At 50.4% G+C, this 17774-nt stretch overlaps 5 protein-coding genes across 5 annotated transcripts; 3 read left to right on the top strand and 2 right to left on the bottom strand.

The window, feature by feature from the left end:
- Window positions 1–815: 815 nt before the first annotated feature.
- Window positions 816–1198, bottom strand: BCR37DRAFT_378421 (uncharacterized protein). The gene has a single exon (XM_040869040.1). It carries the CDS (start codon window positions 1187–1189, stop codon window positions 866–868), a length of 324 nt encoding a protein of 107 aa, XP_040726414.1. The 5' UTR covers window positions 1190–1198; the 3' UTR covers window positions 816–865.
- Window positions 1199–1561: 363 nt separating this feature from the next.
- Window positions 1562–2081, top strand: BCR37DRAFT_378420 (uncharacterized protein). The gene has a single exon (XM_040869039.1). The coding sequence runs from the start codon at window positions 1738–1740 to the stop codon at window positions 1966–1968; it is 231 nt and encodes a 76-aa protein (XP_040726413.1). The 5' UTR covers window positions 1562–1737; the 3' UTR covers window positions 1969–2081.
- Window positions 2082–3071: 990 nt separating this feature from the next.
- Window positions 3072–4244, top strand: BCR37DRAFT_391976 (uncharacterized protein; the record flags this gene model as incomplete). The annotated part of the gene is made up of 1 exon (XM_040871087.1): window positions 3072–4244. The coding sequence occupies one exon, from the start codon at window positions 3072–3074 to the stop codon at window positions 4242–4244; it is 1173 nt and encodes a 390-aa protein (XP_040726412.1).
- Window positions 4245–5213: 969 nt separating this feature from the next.
- BCR37DRAFT_391975 (uncharacterized protein) lies at window positions 5214–10372 on the top strand (the record flags this gene model as incomplete). The annotated part of the gene is made up of 3 exons (XM_040871086.1): window positions 5214–7140; window positions 8359–8659; window positions 9019–10372. 3 exons carry the CDS (start codon window positions 5214–5216, stop codon window positions 10370–10372), a joined length of 3582 nt encoding a protein of 1193 aa, XP_040726411.1.
- Window positions 10373–10843: 471 nt separating this feature from the next.
- BCR37DRAFT_397777 (DNA polymerase epsilon) lies at window positions 10844–17737 on the bottom strand. The gene is made up of 3 exons (XM_040871740.1): window positions 17529–17737; window positions 16123–17489; window positions 10844–16087 (listed from the first exon to the last, which is right to left on the bottom strand). Exons 1-3 carry the CDS (start codon window positions 17713–17715, stop codon window positions 10982–10984), a joined length of 6660 nt encoding a protein of 2219 aa, XP_040726410.1. The 5' UTR covers window positions 17716–17737; the 3' UTR covers window positions 10844–10981.
- Between the last annotated feature and the right edge of the window lie 37 nt (window positions 17738–17774).

Here is a 17774-nt window from a genome sequence, read left to right as displayed (position 1 = left end):
CCTCCAATGACTCCACGTGCTTCGGAGCGTATCATAAGAGGAGAAACACCCTCGCGATACCGACATGCAGCTCCGACTTCGCCAATAAGCTCACTAGTCTGGGCAGTGTGGAAACAATGGCCATCGCGAATTGGCTTGCGGCTGATTCTGGCTCTGAACCGGATGCGAACGGTCAAGTTCGCTTGAACCATGGGCGTTATTGGCTCAAGAATAAGAAAGACTGCGCTCGCAGGATTATCGAGCAGGTTCCAGAGATTGTAGCATTGAAAAGATCGCTTGGTGCCAAGGAAACAGATGCCAATTTCAAAGATAAGGTTCACCGCAAGGTCGTGCAGATGACTGGCAAGGTTCAGGAAATGAAAAAGGTGCTCAACTCGACAGGAGCTGGCACTAACTCAGTCCAGGCGATCATGGGCAAGAAGTATATCCCTGGGAAACATGAAGGCCTTGGAGTTCGCGGCAGGTGACATTGATGCCCTTTCTGTTGTCTAACTCTGCAGAGGCTGTTGAACAGAAATGCCCCTGGTACTTCTTGTGCGGAATTGGGTTAAGATGCTGCCACCACAGTCGATACGCCTACAGTGCTCAAATCGTCAAGCAACTGCTTCAATCAGCTTCGCGTCGCCATTCAGGGGAAAGAGCTCGCCTTGAGACGGCTTGCTGCAAATTGCACCCACCGATCGACGGCCGAGTTGTTGTCTGAAGATGACGATCATGACAGCAACACTCCTCAGCGTCATGCATCAGCTGCCTCCATGGATCAGTCAACCAGCTCGCAGCAATCGCGATCGACCTCAAAATCGGCATCCAAACGAATGCAGGTGACACTGATGCTTCTTCTGTTGTCCAACTCTGCAGAGGCTGTTCAACCGAAACGCCCCTGGTTCTTTTCAATTGTTGCCTCCCGTTGAAGCTGAATATTTGCGTCTGCAATGTCCTTGGCGACTTTGCTCATTTCAGTTGTTGCTTCCTTCTGGGCGGCTTGCACAATCTCGAGAACGCCAGCCAGACTGCCGCTCAGTTCAACCGCCCTGCTTGATGCTTTGGACTTCTTCTTAGCTGGTGTCTTGCTTTGCTTGGTGACAGGCTCTCCGTCGTCTTGGACAGACGAGTCTTCTGAATGGCCATCGCTGACGTTGCCGTCTATAGCTGGGAAGCTGGGACGCTTGGCCGATTTGGGAGGATGCATTCGTTTGGATGCCGATTTTGAGGTCGATCGCGATTGCTGCGAGCTGGTTGACTGATCCATGGAGGCAGCTGATGCATGACGCTGAGGAGTGTTGCTGTCATGATCGTCATCTTCGGACAACAACTCGGCCATCGATCGGTGGGTGCAATTTGCAGCAAGCCGTCTCAAGGCGAGCTCTTTCCCCTGATTGGCGACGCGAAGCTGATTGAAGCAGTTGCTTGCCGATTTGAGCACTGTAGGCGTATCGACTGTGGTGGCAGCAGCTTGACCCAATTCCGCAAACAAGAAGTACCTGGGGCATTTCTATCCAACAGCCTCTGCACAGTTAGACAACAGAAGAAGCGTCAATGTCACCTACCGCGAACTCCAAGGCCTTCATGTTCCCCAGGAATATACTTCTTGCCCATGATCGCCTGGACTGACTTAGTGCCAGCTCCTGTCGAGTCGAGCACTTTTTTCATTTTCTGAACCTTGCCAGTCATCTGCACGACCTTGCGGTGAACCTTATCTTTGAAGTTGGCATCCGCTTCCTTGGCACCATCTTTTCAATGCTACAATCTCTGGAACCTGCTCGTAATTCTGCGAGCGCATTCTTTCTTATTCTTGAGCCAATAATGCCCATGGTTCAAGCGAACTTGACCGTTCGCATCCGGTTCAGAGCCAGAATCAGCCGCAAGCCAGTTCGCGATGGCCATTGTTTCCACACTGCCCAGACTAGTGAGCTTGTTGGCGAAGTCGGAGCTGCATGTCGGTATCGCGAGGGTGTTCTCCTCTTGTGATACGCTCCGAAGCACGTGGAGTCATTGGAGGGTCATGGAAGCTCGTCATAGGGCTGGCCTTGCAAGTTCTGGGCAGATGTTGGGGAGACGCGGGTCAAAGAGGTGGTGTGTTGCCGCGAATGTCGAGTCGCGAAACAGGAGGTAGACTCAGTAGACAATTATCGGTCACTAGAATTGTCCCGCGAGCAAATGTCCAACGAGCAAATCAGCACAAATTCTCCCCATCTGAACCGCGTCTCAGCGCCTGTCTTCGCGACGACCGAACAATTTGACAGACACTAGCAAGGCCCTTGCCAGTCAACGTGCAAGAGAACCCGCGATTCTGAATGGCTCGCTACGATGATCTGCCAGCCGAAGTAATCGTACGCATCGCCGCTTGCCTGTGTAGTGGCATAAACACTGATGTGTCCTCCTTTCTGTGCCTGTCCTTGGTAAGCGCGAGCACGCGTGCGGCACTCAACAGCTCTCAGCAACTCTGGCGAGATGCATACAGCCACTCCTGGCTTTTTGAAAATGCGGGTCTGCGTGGCAGAACGGCAGACCTCTACAATCGCAACGATCCACAGGTGTTTCCCGGTTGCAAGCCAGCTCTCGAGGTTGATACTCCATGCCTGGCATTCAGAAAGCGTCAGCAGAAGGATATATTTGTCCATGAAGCTCTTGAGTCAATGGTGCGTACAAGAGCCGGTCGTGTGGGCAAGGGAGAGTCCATTGTCAAAATGGGCGCCGACGCAGCGGACTGTCTATTGTTCGCCCGTGAAATCGCTAAGGAGGACGGAAACCTTGAAAAGATTTACTGGTGCGACAAACTACTTCAATGCATCAGCTCTTCGATCGGCGATCGTCTCTTGCGGCAGATTTGCGCCCACCCCATGCCAAAAGCGTCATCTTGGCAAGATGACACACAATACGTACCTGAGGCTCTAGACGCTCTGTATGCAATTGCGACTTATCACCACAGTCTAGGGGTATTGCCTGCTTTCAATGTCGAAGATCTGATCGGCGACATCGCAAAGGATGTTCTCTACGAGTGGGATCATCAAGGGTGTTGCAACTTTCCTTTTAGTGGAGAACTCAATTGCGTCTGTTTCAAAGATCATGACATGTCATCGGTATTCGGATTGGTTTTGGAGACCATGCATGACAATGACTTATGTGTCGACCATGTCCTTCCTTGCGAGTTTCCGGACCTTGAATCTAACTTCATCTCGGACAGTCTGCTCGGAAGGAAGCCTGCTTCACCCATTGTCTTCACGGTCATTTTCTGTGCTGTTGCCAAACGCATCGGATTGCTAGCAGCGCCAATAGTCGTCGGTGACTTCGTCATGGCCAAAATCTGTTATAAACAAGATGGAAGCAATCGAGAGAGATTTATGGATGTTTGCAATGATGGACAGCTCTTCACCATCAAGGCACTATATGAGTTGTTGCAGCCATATGGGGCGACGCGCGAAATGGTACTGGAAGGCAGCAAGGCCATTCAAGGACCCATGCTAGTCAAATATTGTGCTCACAGCATCTTTGAGTGCCTACAAGGAGATTCGTCAAATTTGATTGACTACTTGGCTGTCGTCAGGTGTTTCCATTGGTGCGACCACCCGACGGACATAGTGCCACTGAACATTGCGTATATTCTCGGCGAGATGGATCACTTTTCAACGACAACATGGCTTGAGGTGCTGCCCCAATTGGCGAAACTAAGCGGCTATACTAAGGAGAACGCTCGTCATGCTTCCGAAGTCTTGCAAGCATTCCAAAACGTCAAGAATCACGCATTGTCAGTCGCCAGGCGCAGCAACCCTGAACGAGCAATCCGATTCGCTCTCGGCTCCTTGGTTCGTCATCGCAAGCACAAGTATCTTGGTGTCATTCATGGCCATGACGATGAGTGCAAGCAGTCGCAAAAATGGCAAGAGGAGATGCGTGTTAGCAAGCTCAAAGGCGGTGGACCAAATCAACCGTTCTATTATATCAGAAAGACAGATGGTCTGGATATGTATGTCGCTGAGCGAAATCTTGAAATCGTCTCTTGCGACCGCTGTGGAGACCGTCAAGCAGACGTCAACAATGGCTCAAAAGTCTTGGACGCAGACTACTTGCCTTGTATTATGAAACTTGAGCGTCTGCCATCGGAAAGCAACCTCGGTCAAATCGTCAAGGCAAGGAAGAATAAAGGGGCGTGCGGCTATGTGCCGGGTAGCGACATTCAACAGCAGTATCCAGCCAGCTTGTGGCCGCCCATGCCAAACGCATGCTCGCAGCGATCGAAACCTTGAGGATGCACCTTTCAGCAATTTTGAGGATGCACCTTTCAATAATTGCATTGATGTACGTCAGTACGAGCCCCTGATCCAGTCGCCACCGCCTAGGTTTTGGTCGGCTTGCAGTGCAGGCGCTTTGCTCGTCAAGTCAAACAAGCACAGATGACCTTTTTCCAACACACCAAATAGCTCAAATGACCAGCCCTTGAGCTCGACGGGCGCTGTCGAGGAGCGTTTTGTCAATGTGGCAAATGTGGCGGTTGCCTGAAGCAAAGCATGATAAAGCTGTCCTTCTTTTGCAAATGGGAGGACCTCGCAGAGCAAGCAAATCGGAGATACCAGTGGTTGGATCATCCTGCGAGTCACCGTGCGATTGACTTTCCTCACGCAGAGCACTGTTGGCTGTCCCGACAAAGCCGACGCTGCAGGTTGCTGGAGCCAATTGCTGACTGCTCTACCGGCTTGATTGACGCAGATCTGTGGACGTTGATGAGCGAAGATACAGCCGTGAACTCTGAGACGTGCTCGACATGGATCGCATCATGCTGCCATTCTCCTGGTCACCATTGCCTTCAATACTAGCCATTCGTAGACTTACAGGGCTCTCGAAAGCACTCTCACTACTCCGCTGTAGAAATGGCCGACAAATCGGAATGCTGCGTCGCAAGAGGCATCGCTTCGGACTTTGAGGTCGTTCTTGTCGTCAAGACGTATAACAGTCACGTATTTGGTCCAGTGCCGGCCAGGTTGCTCAACAGATCCCGAATAGGCAGCCTCTTGAAGACCCTCTATTGGATGGCTACTCACATCTGTGGCGTTAGGCCTGCTGTAGGCGTGAGGAGATTCGGAAGAATAATCTCAAGCTTCTCTAGAGGTGCTGATCTAATTCTTAGATTGATTGGCAAAGGTAATTGGGTACCCTCTGAGGTCTTCAGACGACAATTCAGCTCGAGGGTGTCGAAACTTTGCCCATCTGAACAGTTCATGCGCGAATTTGAGCACGGTACGCGAAAAGAGCTCCAAACCTCACAACGCGTCAAGACTACCATTGTCATGGCCAAGTACGGTGACCTGCCTCCAGAAATCATTATCAGAGTCGCTTCTTGCCTTACCTTTAACAGTAAGGACATTCGCGCATTATTAAACCTCTCGCAGGTCTGCAAGAGCACCTATGCCGCAATTCAGGGTGCACAGGAGCTCTGGAGGGCTGCCTATCTTACCTATTGGGACTTCGAATCGGCTGGTCTCCGGGGAAGGACATCAGACCTCTACAATCGCAAGGATCCTCAAGTGTCTCACGGATGTACACCAGCCCTCGAGGCAGACTTGCCGCGAACAGCCTTCTACAAGCGCCAGCGTCTTGACTTGCAAGTAGTCTACCATATCGAAGAAATGGTTCGCGGCACATTTGGATACGCACATGAAGCGGAAGCCTTGGTGAAGATTGGTATGAACGCAGCAGACATGCTTGGCAGAGTGCGTACGGCCGCAGCTGGTATGGGACACTACGAAGTCAGGCTTATGTGTGAGGAGGTTCTTCATGGCATCAGCTCGTCGCTTGGTGACCGTCTTCTCAAGCAAATATGCACTAGGCCCAAATTGGCACCATGGCGAGACCAGGTCGGCGTGGCTGCAGAAGCAATGGATGGCTTATTTGCAGTTGGTGCCTACCATTATTTTGGTGGAGTGCGTCCGGATTTGAACATCGAGGACCATATCAAGTTCATGGCCGACGACGTTATGAAAAAATGGCCGCATGAAAAGGGCTGCAAATACGCAAAGGACGTCACCAAGAGATGCGTCTGCTTAACGAGCGTCGACGGACCAGGAGCCTTCCGCGCAGTTGAAGCAGCTTTATCCGATTACAGCGTCACTGTAGTCGACCCAAGCTCTAGTGGCTCCATGCAACCCAAAAGCAACTATCTCGGTTACTCGCTCGAATATGAGCAACCAGTTACTCCACTAGTTGTCGTTTGCCTCTTTTGCGCGGTAGCAAGACACCTTGGCTTGGTCACTGAACCAGTCGACTGGGCAATACACGTTGTGGCCAGTATTACCTTCAAGGAGAATGGTGTGGAGATCGAAAAGTACTGGTCTCCTTACGTCCATGGAGAAGTTCATCCAACTGGCGAGATCTACACTCGCGAGGAATTGATATACGCTGTGCGCGACACCTTGGGATGGTCGTACATTGAGGCGAACGATTCCCTGAACCCTCTGGACGGGATTGGAGCTGCGAGACGGACAGTTGACAACATATCAGATTGCTTGGAAGCTGCCGAACGCAGACCAGAATTGACAATTTGCATGTCAATGATGAAAACTCTGCATCGGTGCGGCGAACCGCTTGTCACAGAGCCGTATGATTTTGCGAATATGCTGTCCGTGGGGGATCTCCCGACTTTCGGGGCCTGGATACCGGAACTACGTGAGATGGCACGACGAGGCGGATTTGATCAGTCCTCAGCCGACAGTGCACTTCATCATCTGGAAGCTGTGCGAAATGAGATGAATAAGCCCATCCAAGTTGCGCCACGCCAAAAGCCAGACCAGCCGATTAGATATGCTATTGGTTCCGTTGTCAGGCACCGCAAGCATAAGTATGCCGGCTTTATCTACGCACATGAAGAAGATTGCAAGGAGAGTGAAGCTTGGCAACGGGAAATGCGCATACACAAGCTGGAAGGCGGTGGTGCCAACCAGCCATTTTACCACGTCAGGATGCCGGATGGCCAAAGCATGTATATGCCCGAGGTCAACGTTGAGTTGATGACTTGCCCTCGCTGTGGCGATCGAAATGCCTTGCCGACCCAGGGACCGACTCCCTTGACATCGGAGCTGACTGCTCTGTATAAAAAATTTGATGACGAAGTCGCCATCGGACGCTACGTCTCCCGAAAGAAGAATTCAGGTCAATGTGGCTTCATTCCAAGTCACCGCTCGCAACGCAGGTTTTCTGCTCCTACATGGCCGGATATGCCCCATGCTTGCAAGGTTGCGACTGACAGGGGTCTTTACCATTCTGCTCGATAGAGATCGAGAGCCTGGCGATGAAACTTCATGGACAAATTGTGTCATTCTGCTTTTCGAGGGTCACTAGTATATTCGTGCCCTACAGGTAGCGCCATCCCGAGCATTCAGCACATATCTTGAACAGGCAGCCTCTTCTCTTCCTCCTGCGCTCGAGTTCCTAATCCTGTCAAGACGGTTGGTTGATCTTCTCATACGCGTCTGCAGCATCAAATCTCACATAATCACCCCTTATTATAGACTAATCTCAGTCTTTGGTGGAGGTATAACCTGGCACGACGAAGAAGGAGCAAGATGAAACGGGTTCATTGCATTTCACATAATTTTAGGCCATGTGAGCTCTTGCTCCACATTTCAAAACAGATCGCCTAATATTTCATGTCAATGTCTCTGAACAGCAGCATTACGAGGCGAGCATAACATTGCTGCTCGTCATGCTCGTGATCTGAATCTCAGGGGTAGTTCTACTTCATACTTCACCCTGCTCCGCCGGAGCGCACTTAAGCGCATTCTTCGCTTTCTAGAGGGATAACAAAGAGCTTTCTGCACAAGCATATCTATTATGAGCTTGAGTCCCATTTTGCTTGTGACAAATTACACGTGCGCTGTCGCTGCAGTAGATAAAAGTTGTTCATAATATGCTCATTCATTCGTGTATATCCTCCGAAATGTTACACTACAGGCACACCATGACTATAATTTCTGAACGTAAGATCGATCCAGAATAGGCCAGCATGTACATCAGCTTCTCAAACATCTTCTCAGCTGCAGTTTCGATTGCAATGCATTTGGCAACCAGCATGCTTGAGAGATATACACTATTGGAGCCATATTCGGTGGTTTAGAACCAAGCCAAATTTGCGTCTCTTGAAGGCCACTCTATCAACAAGCGGCTTCTTCAAACAATCAAAGAGACTTCGCACATGTGCACATATTTTGCAAATCAGTCTGCGGCAAGAAGCGTTCGTCCCATCTGAATATCTTTTGGCGACATCAAACCTCCTGAGAGACAAGGCTCATTAGGCACTGGCATGATTGCAATTGCCAATCTAGAACTTGACACGTATCTACAGACTGCAAAACTATCACCAAAGTGCAGCTGGCAAGTCAAGTTCCATGGCTCTGTACAATGATCTGCCGCCCGAGATCATTGTACGCATTGCCACTTACCTGATCGGCACTGGCGAAGGAGCTGAAGTAAAATCCTTCTTGCGCCTGACTATGGTCTGTGCAAGCACGCGCTCTGCACTTCGAACCTCTCAAAAGCTTTGGAAGGATGCCTATACTCACTGCTGGATCTTTGAGAATGCGGGTGTGCGTGGCAGGACGGCTGACCTCTACAATCGCGAAGATCCGCAGGTATTTCCTGGATGCACGCCTGCCCTGGAAACAGATGCTCCGTTTGTGGTATTTTCCAAGCATCAGCAACAAGACATGTCGATATCTTACGATATTGGCAGATGGGTGAAGAATTCAGGAGGTCGCGCGATCTTGGGAGAAAGCATTGTCAAAAGAGGCGTTGACGTAGCTGACGCTATATTGTGTGCGCGTGAAAGTGCTAGGAAGGCAGGGTATCTTGAGAAGATCTACTGGTGCGACAGACTTCTCCACTGTATCAGCTCTTCCATCGGCGATCGGCTATTGCGGCATATTTGCTCCACTTCCTTGCCCAAAGCCCGCCATTGGCAAGACAGCCCTCATTACGCACCTGAGGCTCTGGATACTCTGTATGCACTCACAACCTATCACCACAAATTAGGGTAGCGCCTTACTTCAACGTCGAGAAGAAGATCGAAGACATCGTCGAGCTTGTTTTCCAGCGTTGGCGCCACGAGAAGGACTGTGATTTTACAAAGACTGGCAAACTCAACTGCCGGTGTTTCAAAAATCGAGATGGCCCGGCTGCATTTCGTGCTATTCAGGAAGCAACATATGAGACTGATCTGTGTGCTATGGGTCCGGACATTTTTGAATTCTCGGATCTTGAGTGTCACTACCTTGCAGAACCTTTGTTGAGTCGACAGCCTGCTTCTGCCATCGTCCTCGCCGTCATATTTGGTGCTATCGCCAAACGCCTGGGCCTACTCGCGGCGCCTATAGCGGCTGCCTCGCTCGTCGTGGTCAAAATTTGTTACAATCAGGATGGAACCGAACGTCAAAGGTATATGGCACTGTGCAGCGACCAAATCTATACTTTCGAGGGACTTATCGATTTTCTGCAAGCAAGACTTGACTGCTCGCGAGAAACAGCACTGGAACACAGCAAAGTCATGCGAGGTCCCATGCTAGCTGCCTATTGCGCTCGCAGCGTTCTTCGATGTGTACAGGACGACACAGGTACGAAGTTGGCAAGTCCAGTCGATTACCTGGGCGCTATGAAGTGCTTATACTGGAGTGGCCGTCCGATGGAACAGGACCAAGTACTGCCGCATCAATTTGCCGATCTTGTCGGCAGATTTGACATCTTCTCGTCAGCCACCTGGCGTCAAGAAATGCCACACCTTGCAAAGACAGGTGGCTTTACTTATGATCACGCTTTGCATGCGAATGAAGTCTTGGAAGACTATCGTCATCTTCACAATGGATTCGATCGAATCGTTAGGCGTAACAACCCGGACAGAGCAATTCGGTTTGCCCTTGGCTCTGTGATCTGCCACCGTAAACACAAATTTTTGGGCATCGTCTTTGGCTTCGATGACGAATGCATGGAAACGCCAGAGTGGCAAGAGCAGATGCGTGTCAATAAGCTTAAAGGCGGTGGTCCCAATCAGCCGTTCTATCATGTTAGGACCATAAGAGGCTCAGACATGTATATCGCGGAGCAAAATATCAAGCTACTCTCTTGTGCTCGCTGTGGAGATCGAGAAGCTCAGACCACGCAAGCCCCCGAGAGTGTGCCCTCCGAGATCTTGGCTTTTATGAATGGGCTTGAAAGGCTGCCGGAAGAATATGAGTTGGGTCGACTTGTCATGACAAGGAAGAATGATGGGAAGTGTGGCTACGTGCCCAGTAGTGCTATACAGCACAGGTACTCCGCGAAAGTGTGGCCACGTGTGCCAAATGCATGCTCCCAACAAGAAGGTTGTCCAGATCTTGGTCCGGATGAAGAGTGAGTTTACGCCTCTTATAACTTTTATCAAGGGCTTGTGCCTCGCAGTTTATCACATCTCAGTATACTATGTGATCACATTCTGAGTGAATTGAAATCATACTAAATAGGCGAATCTTCTGCAATTCATGCCGAACAAATGTTCTCCAGGTGTCATCTGAATTGTTCAGGGGTAATTCCTTTTTGATGTAAATGAGCTTCGAGTATCCGGCATTCGAAGTTGGATAGACCTGCAGGAGATAGACCCTGTGAGCACTGACTCCTAGAAGCAGCCCAGGAATCTAACTTGAAGAGCTGCAGCGTTGTCCTCTATGAACTAGTCACTTTTGGTCTCTATGGGAATGCGATGCGAGATCCGAATAGATCTGACACTACCAGCTCTATCGTGCTTTCCTCCTGACATGTCAATGCAGGATACAAGCACATTTGTGACGACACCCAGAGGCTGATCAATTCGAATGCAACGCCTTAGTAGGTCCCTTCTAACAAAAAGTGGTTGTCTGTACGAATCGCGCTTGAAGTGCTGCCGATAGCAATCTAAAATGTCCAGCAAACAGTGCATATAAAGCTCAGGGTGTCCACTGAGACGGATGATCTCTACAAGCATGTCTTTCTACAACGAGCCGAAGTCTCTCAAGGCAAATTCCAACAGCTCCATATCGAGCCCAGCGGCCAGACGGCTGAGCAAGATTCGGCGACTAGTGACAGTCTCACGCTTGATCGTCTCCGTCCACAGACCCGAGCAGACACAGTATGTAGCCAAATTGCCAGCTTTAATCTTTTTGCACCTTCCACAACGCAAGTCTTGCATTTGGTACTGGGCAACAAAGCTCATGAAGTGGACAATAAGCGCTTCTTGCACAGCCAGCATGTCGAAGGTTGCACCGCAACGAGTACAAGCAGGAGCCATGCGGGACGCACCCTCCGTCACCATCGAAGAGAGTTGCTGAGCTGGATCTCGTCCTATCTGCAAATCCTGGACGTTTGAGCAGCGCTGGCAGCAATGGCGCGACAGCGTCACAGAATTGCATGGGTCAATAAACTTGGCCTTGTTGGCGAATTCGCGAACATCCAGTACTTGGAGCAAATCTCTCCTGAGGACACGGTTGGCCTGGGCAGCCTCGCCAACAAGCATGAAAACCGCACAAAGACTCTTTACCATTGACAAAAGGGGCGCTTCTGTTGGCTCGAAGCCAGCCGGCTTGTGTTGCATTGCAAAAGTATCATTTTGTTGTTGGTCCTCTTCATCTAGCAGTTGCCATTGCTTGTACCTCAGCGCAAGTTGTTGGATCTGCTTTCGCAAGGGCCCACTGATTTTGGTCGTGACATCGCTCATCTTTTTTTCGAGCGCCTCCTGGTCAGCAGCATTAGCTCGCTGTGTCAACGTAGTGTCTGCAAGTTCGCGCTTCACATCGTACATGTCGCCCATGTACTCCACCACCCAGTCCTCGAACACATCGCTCAATGCCTTGGGCAGATAGTGCTTGACATTCCACTGCATCGCGACGGTCATCTCTTGATCCTCGGAAGTCACTTCCTTCGTGCAATAGCCACCATAGTTGACATCATCAAGCCACAAGAGATAATCCCAGTATTCTGCAATTTGCATGTCGATGAAGTGAAAAAGGGTCTTGGAGCGGATTGCTTTGACGATGTATTGTCCATAGGCATAGGCTGTGCCGACATGAGTCTTGGTGGTTTGAATCAGAATACGACCAGGCGCGCCAAAGATGACGCGACTGCCGACTTTTCGAAACTCCGCCATGAGCTGTAAGAAGGCTTTGTTGCTGACTCGCTGCGAGTAGAGGTCCAGATTTTTGTCATAAAGGGCAGAGTCTTGCGATTTGATCCATCGAACCGCGCTGTCAATCATGATGTCGGCTTCCGGGGTGCCGACAGACGCTTCGCGCCACCAATCCTTCAACAAAGCTTTGAATGCTGCGATCGACGGAGACGCAAAAGCGCCGTCCTGCATATCGCCAGATGCAATAGACAAGAAAGAGTCATCAGCAGACGACCCTTCAAGCTCATTAATGACCGCAGAATTCAGCATAGTGGAAATGATGAGGTTGCGGACTTCAAGTTCAATGCACACGGTCGAATAAGCTCCAGGCGTATTGACTTTGACGGAGTCAACCGTCTCCAGAGATTTGCTGAGATCGTCCAACTCTCGACCACCTTGATCAGCTTGAGGGGCATCAGACCACCACAACACAACGTCCAAAGCCTTCAGTTGTCTGGCCATCGTGACGTCAATCACAGTCCGCGCTTCATCTTCGCCAAGATTGCATATAGGCAAGCGTCCATATCGAGCGAGCAAGAGTCGATAGTCTAGCCATGCGCGAGCTGATAGGTATCGAATCACAGCGAGCTTAGCAGCCGCGTTGGCCCAGTCGAGTGCAGATGCCAAGTTCTCGTCACCAGGCATGCGCATGACGGGCTGATCAGCCAAGGACGGTACCTTCTGCAGGAACGCCTCTGAGGGAGTCGAGAGCACCACCATGTGGGGCCCGGGCTGCTCCGCCTTCATCGTCTTAATGGCATCGGCGATGGCTCGGAGATACCTTGGCTCAGTGTTGTGAACCTGATTATTGACGGCCATCTCATTAGGATACTTATCGGCCAAGTCTCCGAGTGCTTCAAGCGCTGCTTGTCGCTGCTCACGATATATGCGCACAACATTTGCCTTGCCTTGCTCGCGGGCTGTATCAAAAGACACGAAAACAGCCTCGGACTTGTGAGAAGAAAAGAAGGCTACCATCTCCTTGGGGCCGGCCACAACGTGCATAATGAAGATGTAGTGGAAGTCAATGCTTGACAAGTAATTGTTCTTGGTTGCAGCATCCAACTCCTTGAGTGAAGTCAGAGCGAAGCCATTTGACATGGCTTCACCAAGAGCTCCTGCACGAGTCTCAACGAAAGAGCATTGTGAACCGAGGCTGATGAGAGCGCGATCGACGAGTGGCAATTGGCGCTCGTAAATTCCTTCGACGCTGGGGTGAGACACCAGAGCAGCCAATTCCTTGCTGCTTCCCTGGTAGGTTCCTTCCGACATCGTGACAAGGAACATTTTGGTCGACATTTGCCCGCTTGGTAGTTTCGCCACAGTCTCCGTCATCTTGCAGCCGGCAAGATTGATGTCGGGTACATCAGCTCCATCTCGAAAGTTGACATAAAACGACCGAGGGACGCGCAAGCGTATGCTTGAGGTTGCTTGACCGATAAGTACCCAGGCCTTGAGCACACCGGGCTCATCCGTTTCATGGACTTGCAGTATCTCATAGTGATCCGCGGCGATGCGTTCAGCAGCCTTGTTGCGCAAACGCTCGATAGCACCACCACCACGCACGCCTGGTCTTCGAATTTCATCCTCGCCCATGATTTGTCGGCGACGTTGCCTCGCGGCAGCTTGCGCCTTCCATTTTTTCTTTTGATGGCGAAGCCATACGGTGTAGCCACAGACATCGTGACCATTTTCTTCCACCGTACCTTCATACCCTGCCAGTGGCAGAGGCTGAATAACTTCGGGCTGTTCAGCCATGCTTGTCCTGCTACGCTCTTTGCGTTTTGAAGTCAAAATGCTAATGCGCTTCTCAGCATTGCCAGAAGAGTCATCAAGGTCTGGTATAGCGTGATTGAGGATATTGGCGTCCTTTGCTTGCAAGACTGGTTCTTGGTGAGAGAAAAACTTAGTCACCTTGCTCTGCTTGAAAGGATCCAAGGCTGTGGCGAGTTGCTTGTTTAGCCAATCTGGGTGCGCAACTCGCGGGACGGGGTTGCTGATTTTCTGCATCGCAGCTGGCATCGTGATGAGCTTTTGAATCACGGAGCCGAACCGGTCCAAGTAATAGTCCCAGTCCAAGATGCTGCGCAAGTCGAATTGCGTGAGGCCAGGATCCTTGAGCCATTTGCGAAGAAAGTGGCGCTTGATGCTATCTTCAGCAGAAAAGATGGCGATGGGAACAGCGCGCTCTGTCACTGGTGCCGACTTTGGCTGAGCTGAGATGATGTACTTGCACGCAAGGCCCTTGTCCTTGATCATCTGATCACCCAGGAACTCCGCCAGTCTTTTCGCCGTTGAGATGGAAGTGGATTTGAGCGAGCCATACTCGGCAATTGTCTTGGACATGCTCCTGTTCTCGCAAACTAGCTCAACAAGCTCTTCGTCGCCAAGGGTCGCGCCTTTGCTATACAGCACATCAAGCCACTTGTCAGCGACCTTGGCAACCGCAGCATAGCATTCTTGCAAGTCTTTGCCCTCAAGAAAGACTTTGAAGACTTGTGTCTGGAAGACTTTGATGAGTTTGAGCTCACCGCGTCGCTTCACCTCGAATCCTTTGAGTTCTGCAAGCGTGCCATCGTCGTTGAATACGGCGTATCGCTTCTTGAGATTCTTATTTTCTTCTTTTGACGTCGGTAGAATCATGGCTTTGTATGGCCCATCAACTTCGAAGAAGATGGAATTTTCAGAATGCTTCTCATACTTGAAGGATTTCGGATCAATCAAATCTTCATACTGGTGATTGGTGAACTTGTCGTGAACGAGATGATTAAGCATGACACAGGGGTAGGAGATGAATAAGGGCTTGCCATTGCGCATCTTGAATGTGAAGTTCTCTGGGAAGGTTGCAGGCAGAATACACCAAATTCCGTCCGTATCGAGCTCTAAAGGACGGCCTATCTTTTCCACAAGCTGTCGTGCAAGCTGAATGATGGTTGCACCAGTCAAGCAGGTCACACCTGCCATCTCCATGGAGTACCAGCGAGAGCCTTTGCGCATCACATATCCATAGAAACTGTTGAGAATGACCTTGTGTGCTAGTTGCAAAGAGTCATACAAAATGACCATCTTCTTGGCATCATCGACCTCAAGCGGCGAAGCAGATGCAGCAGCGAGCTGCTCAGCATTACGCTTCCAAGTCTTTTGGTGATTCTTGTACTCGTAGCGTCTGTCTCGGAAGCCCTTGACAGTATTGACATAAAACGGATTTTCGCGTTGGCAAACGATCGTTGTACGCTCAATTGTCTTGGTCTCTTTGATTTTGTGATAAACCTTACGAGAAAAGTCGCCAAGCCGTTTTGTGATGTGTGTCATCTGCTCTTGTGCCGGCAATTGATCAAATGTACGAGGCTTGCCCATGGGGAACCTGGGAGGAAATTGCTCAGAAACAAGTGTTTGCTTGATCATGTTGTACTCATCACGTTTTGGCGGGTAGTATTCGCCACGCCATGCCCAAGTCATCCGCTTATCACATGTTTTGCCAGGCCGGTTGAAGTCGCAAGTAGCGCAATTTGACTCGTCCACAATAGAGTCGGGCTGCAGCCGATTGGTCGTCATGATGTTTGGGTACATGCTGGCAACGTCCAAATGGTAGATTTTGGGGCAATCGTTTCGAGAAGGTTCATCACGCAGCTCTTCGAGTTGTGATTTAATTTGAGCTTTGATGTCCTCGTAGTCTTCGACGTCGTCCATACTCTTCCCCGCTTCGACCTCGATCGAAAATTGCAGAGCGCGATCCAAGTCATCAATAAGTCCCTGTATCGCATCTGGCTGAATCTCAAATTTCTCGGGTATATCGCTGCGAAAGACGCCTGCTTCAAGAGACTCGACGTGACCGCCGACATAAGTCTCTGATTCAAGTAGATGACCTTCAAAGAAGCGTTCGGGTTCTTCGACGTACTTGTTGGGCAGCACGATACCATCTGAGTATGCATTCACCTGTTGTTAGCGCCACAATTGTGAAAAGATCATACCATCAGTAGCATTTCGCACAGTGTACCTGTACCCTTACGAAGGCAGTCATCTGGATTAAGGGGCAAGATGTTGCATAGCGAAAAGATGAATGGGTGGCAGTACTTCATGTAGAGGTAGTAGGTTGCCACAGCATCGGATACAGAGTACTGCGCCAAGACTTGCGGCTTTTCGCTCGCGTACAACGTCATGAGCTCAGGATCCAGCTCGATGGGATCATACCCGAGCTTTGCAGTCGTGACGGCCTTGAGACCTTGACTTCCTTGAGGCAGGTACGAGTCGCGCTTGACCCAAGCAAAGGCATCCATATGCGCACAGTAGCGTGACTGATAGATGTCATCATTGTTCTTCCTGAACCCAATCTCCTCAAACATGTCAATACCGTGGATGAGTGCTCGCGTCTCGACAAAGGGCCAGTCGAAGAAGTCACCGTTGTAGGTGACAATGACGGTCGGCTTGGCGTCTTGAATGTGCGAAAAGAAACGTTCGATAACGGCTTTTTCATCAGGTTCGTTGAATATCATGAATGGGCCTTTGAACTCTGGTTTGGGCGTGTACTCAAAGTCTTCAATATCTCCTGCAACAATCTCGCGATTCGTGATGAGGAAACCTTCGCCATCAATCATGTACGATATCATCATGATTTGGTCGACAGCAGCATCTGGGAACTTCAGCGGTAGTTTGGTTGTTTCAATGTCATAGGCCATGATGACCGGATCAGCACGCGTAATGCGAGACTCCACCACTGAAAAGGAGACTTGTCCGTGCTTGGCCGTCACATCATACCACTTTCCAATGCGAATATCTTTGTCTATCGCAACGCGGACTTGGTAAGGAACATCGTACTCGCGCAAGTCAACGATCGCCTCGGTTGGATCTTGCTTGGCAGAAGCAAGGGCTTCTTCGTCGTCGTTGTAAAAGTTTTGTGCAGCCACTTCATTGTACACGTCCATGGCATCCATCTTGCTCTTGTTCTTCTCCACGACTGGCGCCAAGAATCGTTTAGTTTCAAAGAGATCTGAGGTATTTGAAAAGGTGACCTTGATGAAGGTGCGTCTGTAGCCAGTCAAGTGATTCGGCATGCGTAGATCTTCTAGCTGTACACGCGATAGATGCCGTACAACGCCTTCAAACTTGCGTCGCAGAAATTCCTCCACCTCTGCCTCATGGTTGACCTTGACGGCAATCAGAAAGTAAGGCTCATATGGAATCGTCGCACGAAAAGAGTCACCACCGTCTTGTAGAAAGTAAAAATCGACGGCAGCGCGACCCGTTGCATGGTCTGCATCGACAAGAAGCGTTGGATGCATATTGATGAGCCATCCTTGGCGCGTCGGTCCAGCCTCGTAGCGCGTAAAGCCAAACTTGTCTGGAATTAGCGATTGCTTTAACGGTAGCAATAACACACCATCAATGCCAGAAGCAAGCGAAATGGCGTTAAACTTGTCTTCGGTCGAATTCGCAGTTGTTGTATCGGTATGACCCGCGGTTGCCGGTGCTGCAGGTCGCTGCTTGACGAAGCGACCACGCGAGGCAGCACTACCGCCACGCGCAGCGGAGCCTGGGATGCCGAATGTCTTGCTCGGCCTGCCCATTGCGTTGTGGTCGTCTCTGTCGTCTGTCTGTCGCGTCTGTAAATTCGAGCGCGTCAAAA

Source organism: Protomyces lactucae-debilis (assembly GCF_002105105.1).
Source record: "Protomyces lactucae-debilis strain 12-1054 chromosome Unknown BCR37scaffold_6, whole genome shotgun sequence".
Taxonomy (NCBI): domain Eukaryota; kingdom Fungi; phylum Ascomycota; class Taphrinomycetes; order Taphrinales; family Protomycetaceae; genus Protomyces; species Protomyces lactucae-debilis.
Note: the sequence above shows the minus strand (reverse complement) of the source record. Positions and strands in the feature narration are given on the sequence as shown.

Bases quoted from the DNA above. Each gene is read 5' to 3' on its own strand.
- BCR37DRAFT_378421 (XM_040869040.1), bottom strand. From the start codon at position 1,189: ATGCATCCTCCCAAATCGGCCAAGCGTCCCAGCTTCCCAGCTATAGAC.
- BCR37DRAFT_378420 (XM_040869039.1), top strand. From the start codon at position 1,738: ATGCTACAATCTCTGGAACCTGCTCGTAATTCTGCGAGCGCATTCTTT.
- BCR37DRAFT_397777 (XM_040871740.1), bottom strand. From the start codon at position 17,715: ATGGGCAGGCCGAGCAAGACATTCGGCATCCCAGGCTCCGCTGCGCGT. The intron at 17,490-17,528 runs GTGTGTTATTGC...CGCTAATTCCAG, and splicing joins GCTTGCTTCTGGCATTGATG to ACAAGTTTGGCTTTACGCGC. The intron at 16,088-16,122 runs GTATGATCTTTT...CGCTAACAACAG, and splicing joins TGTGCGAAATGCTACTGATG to GTGAATGCATACTCAGATGG.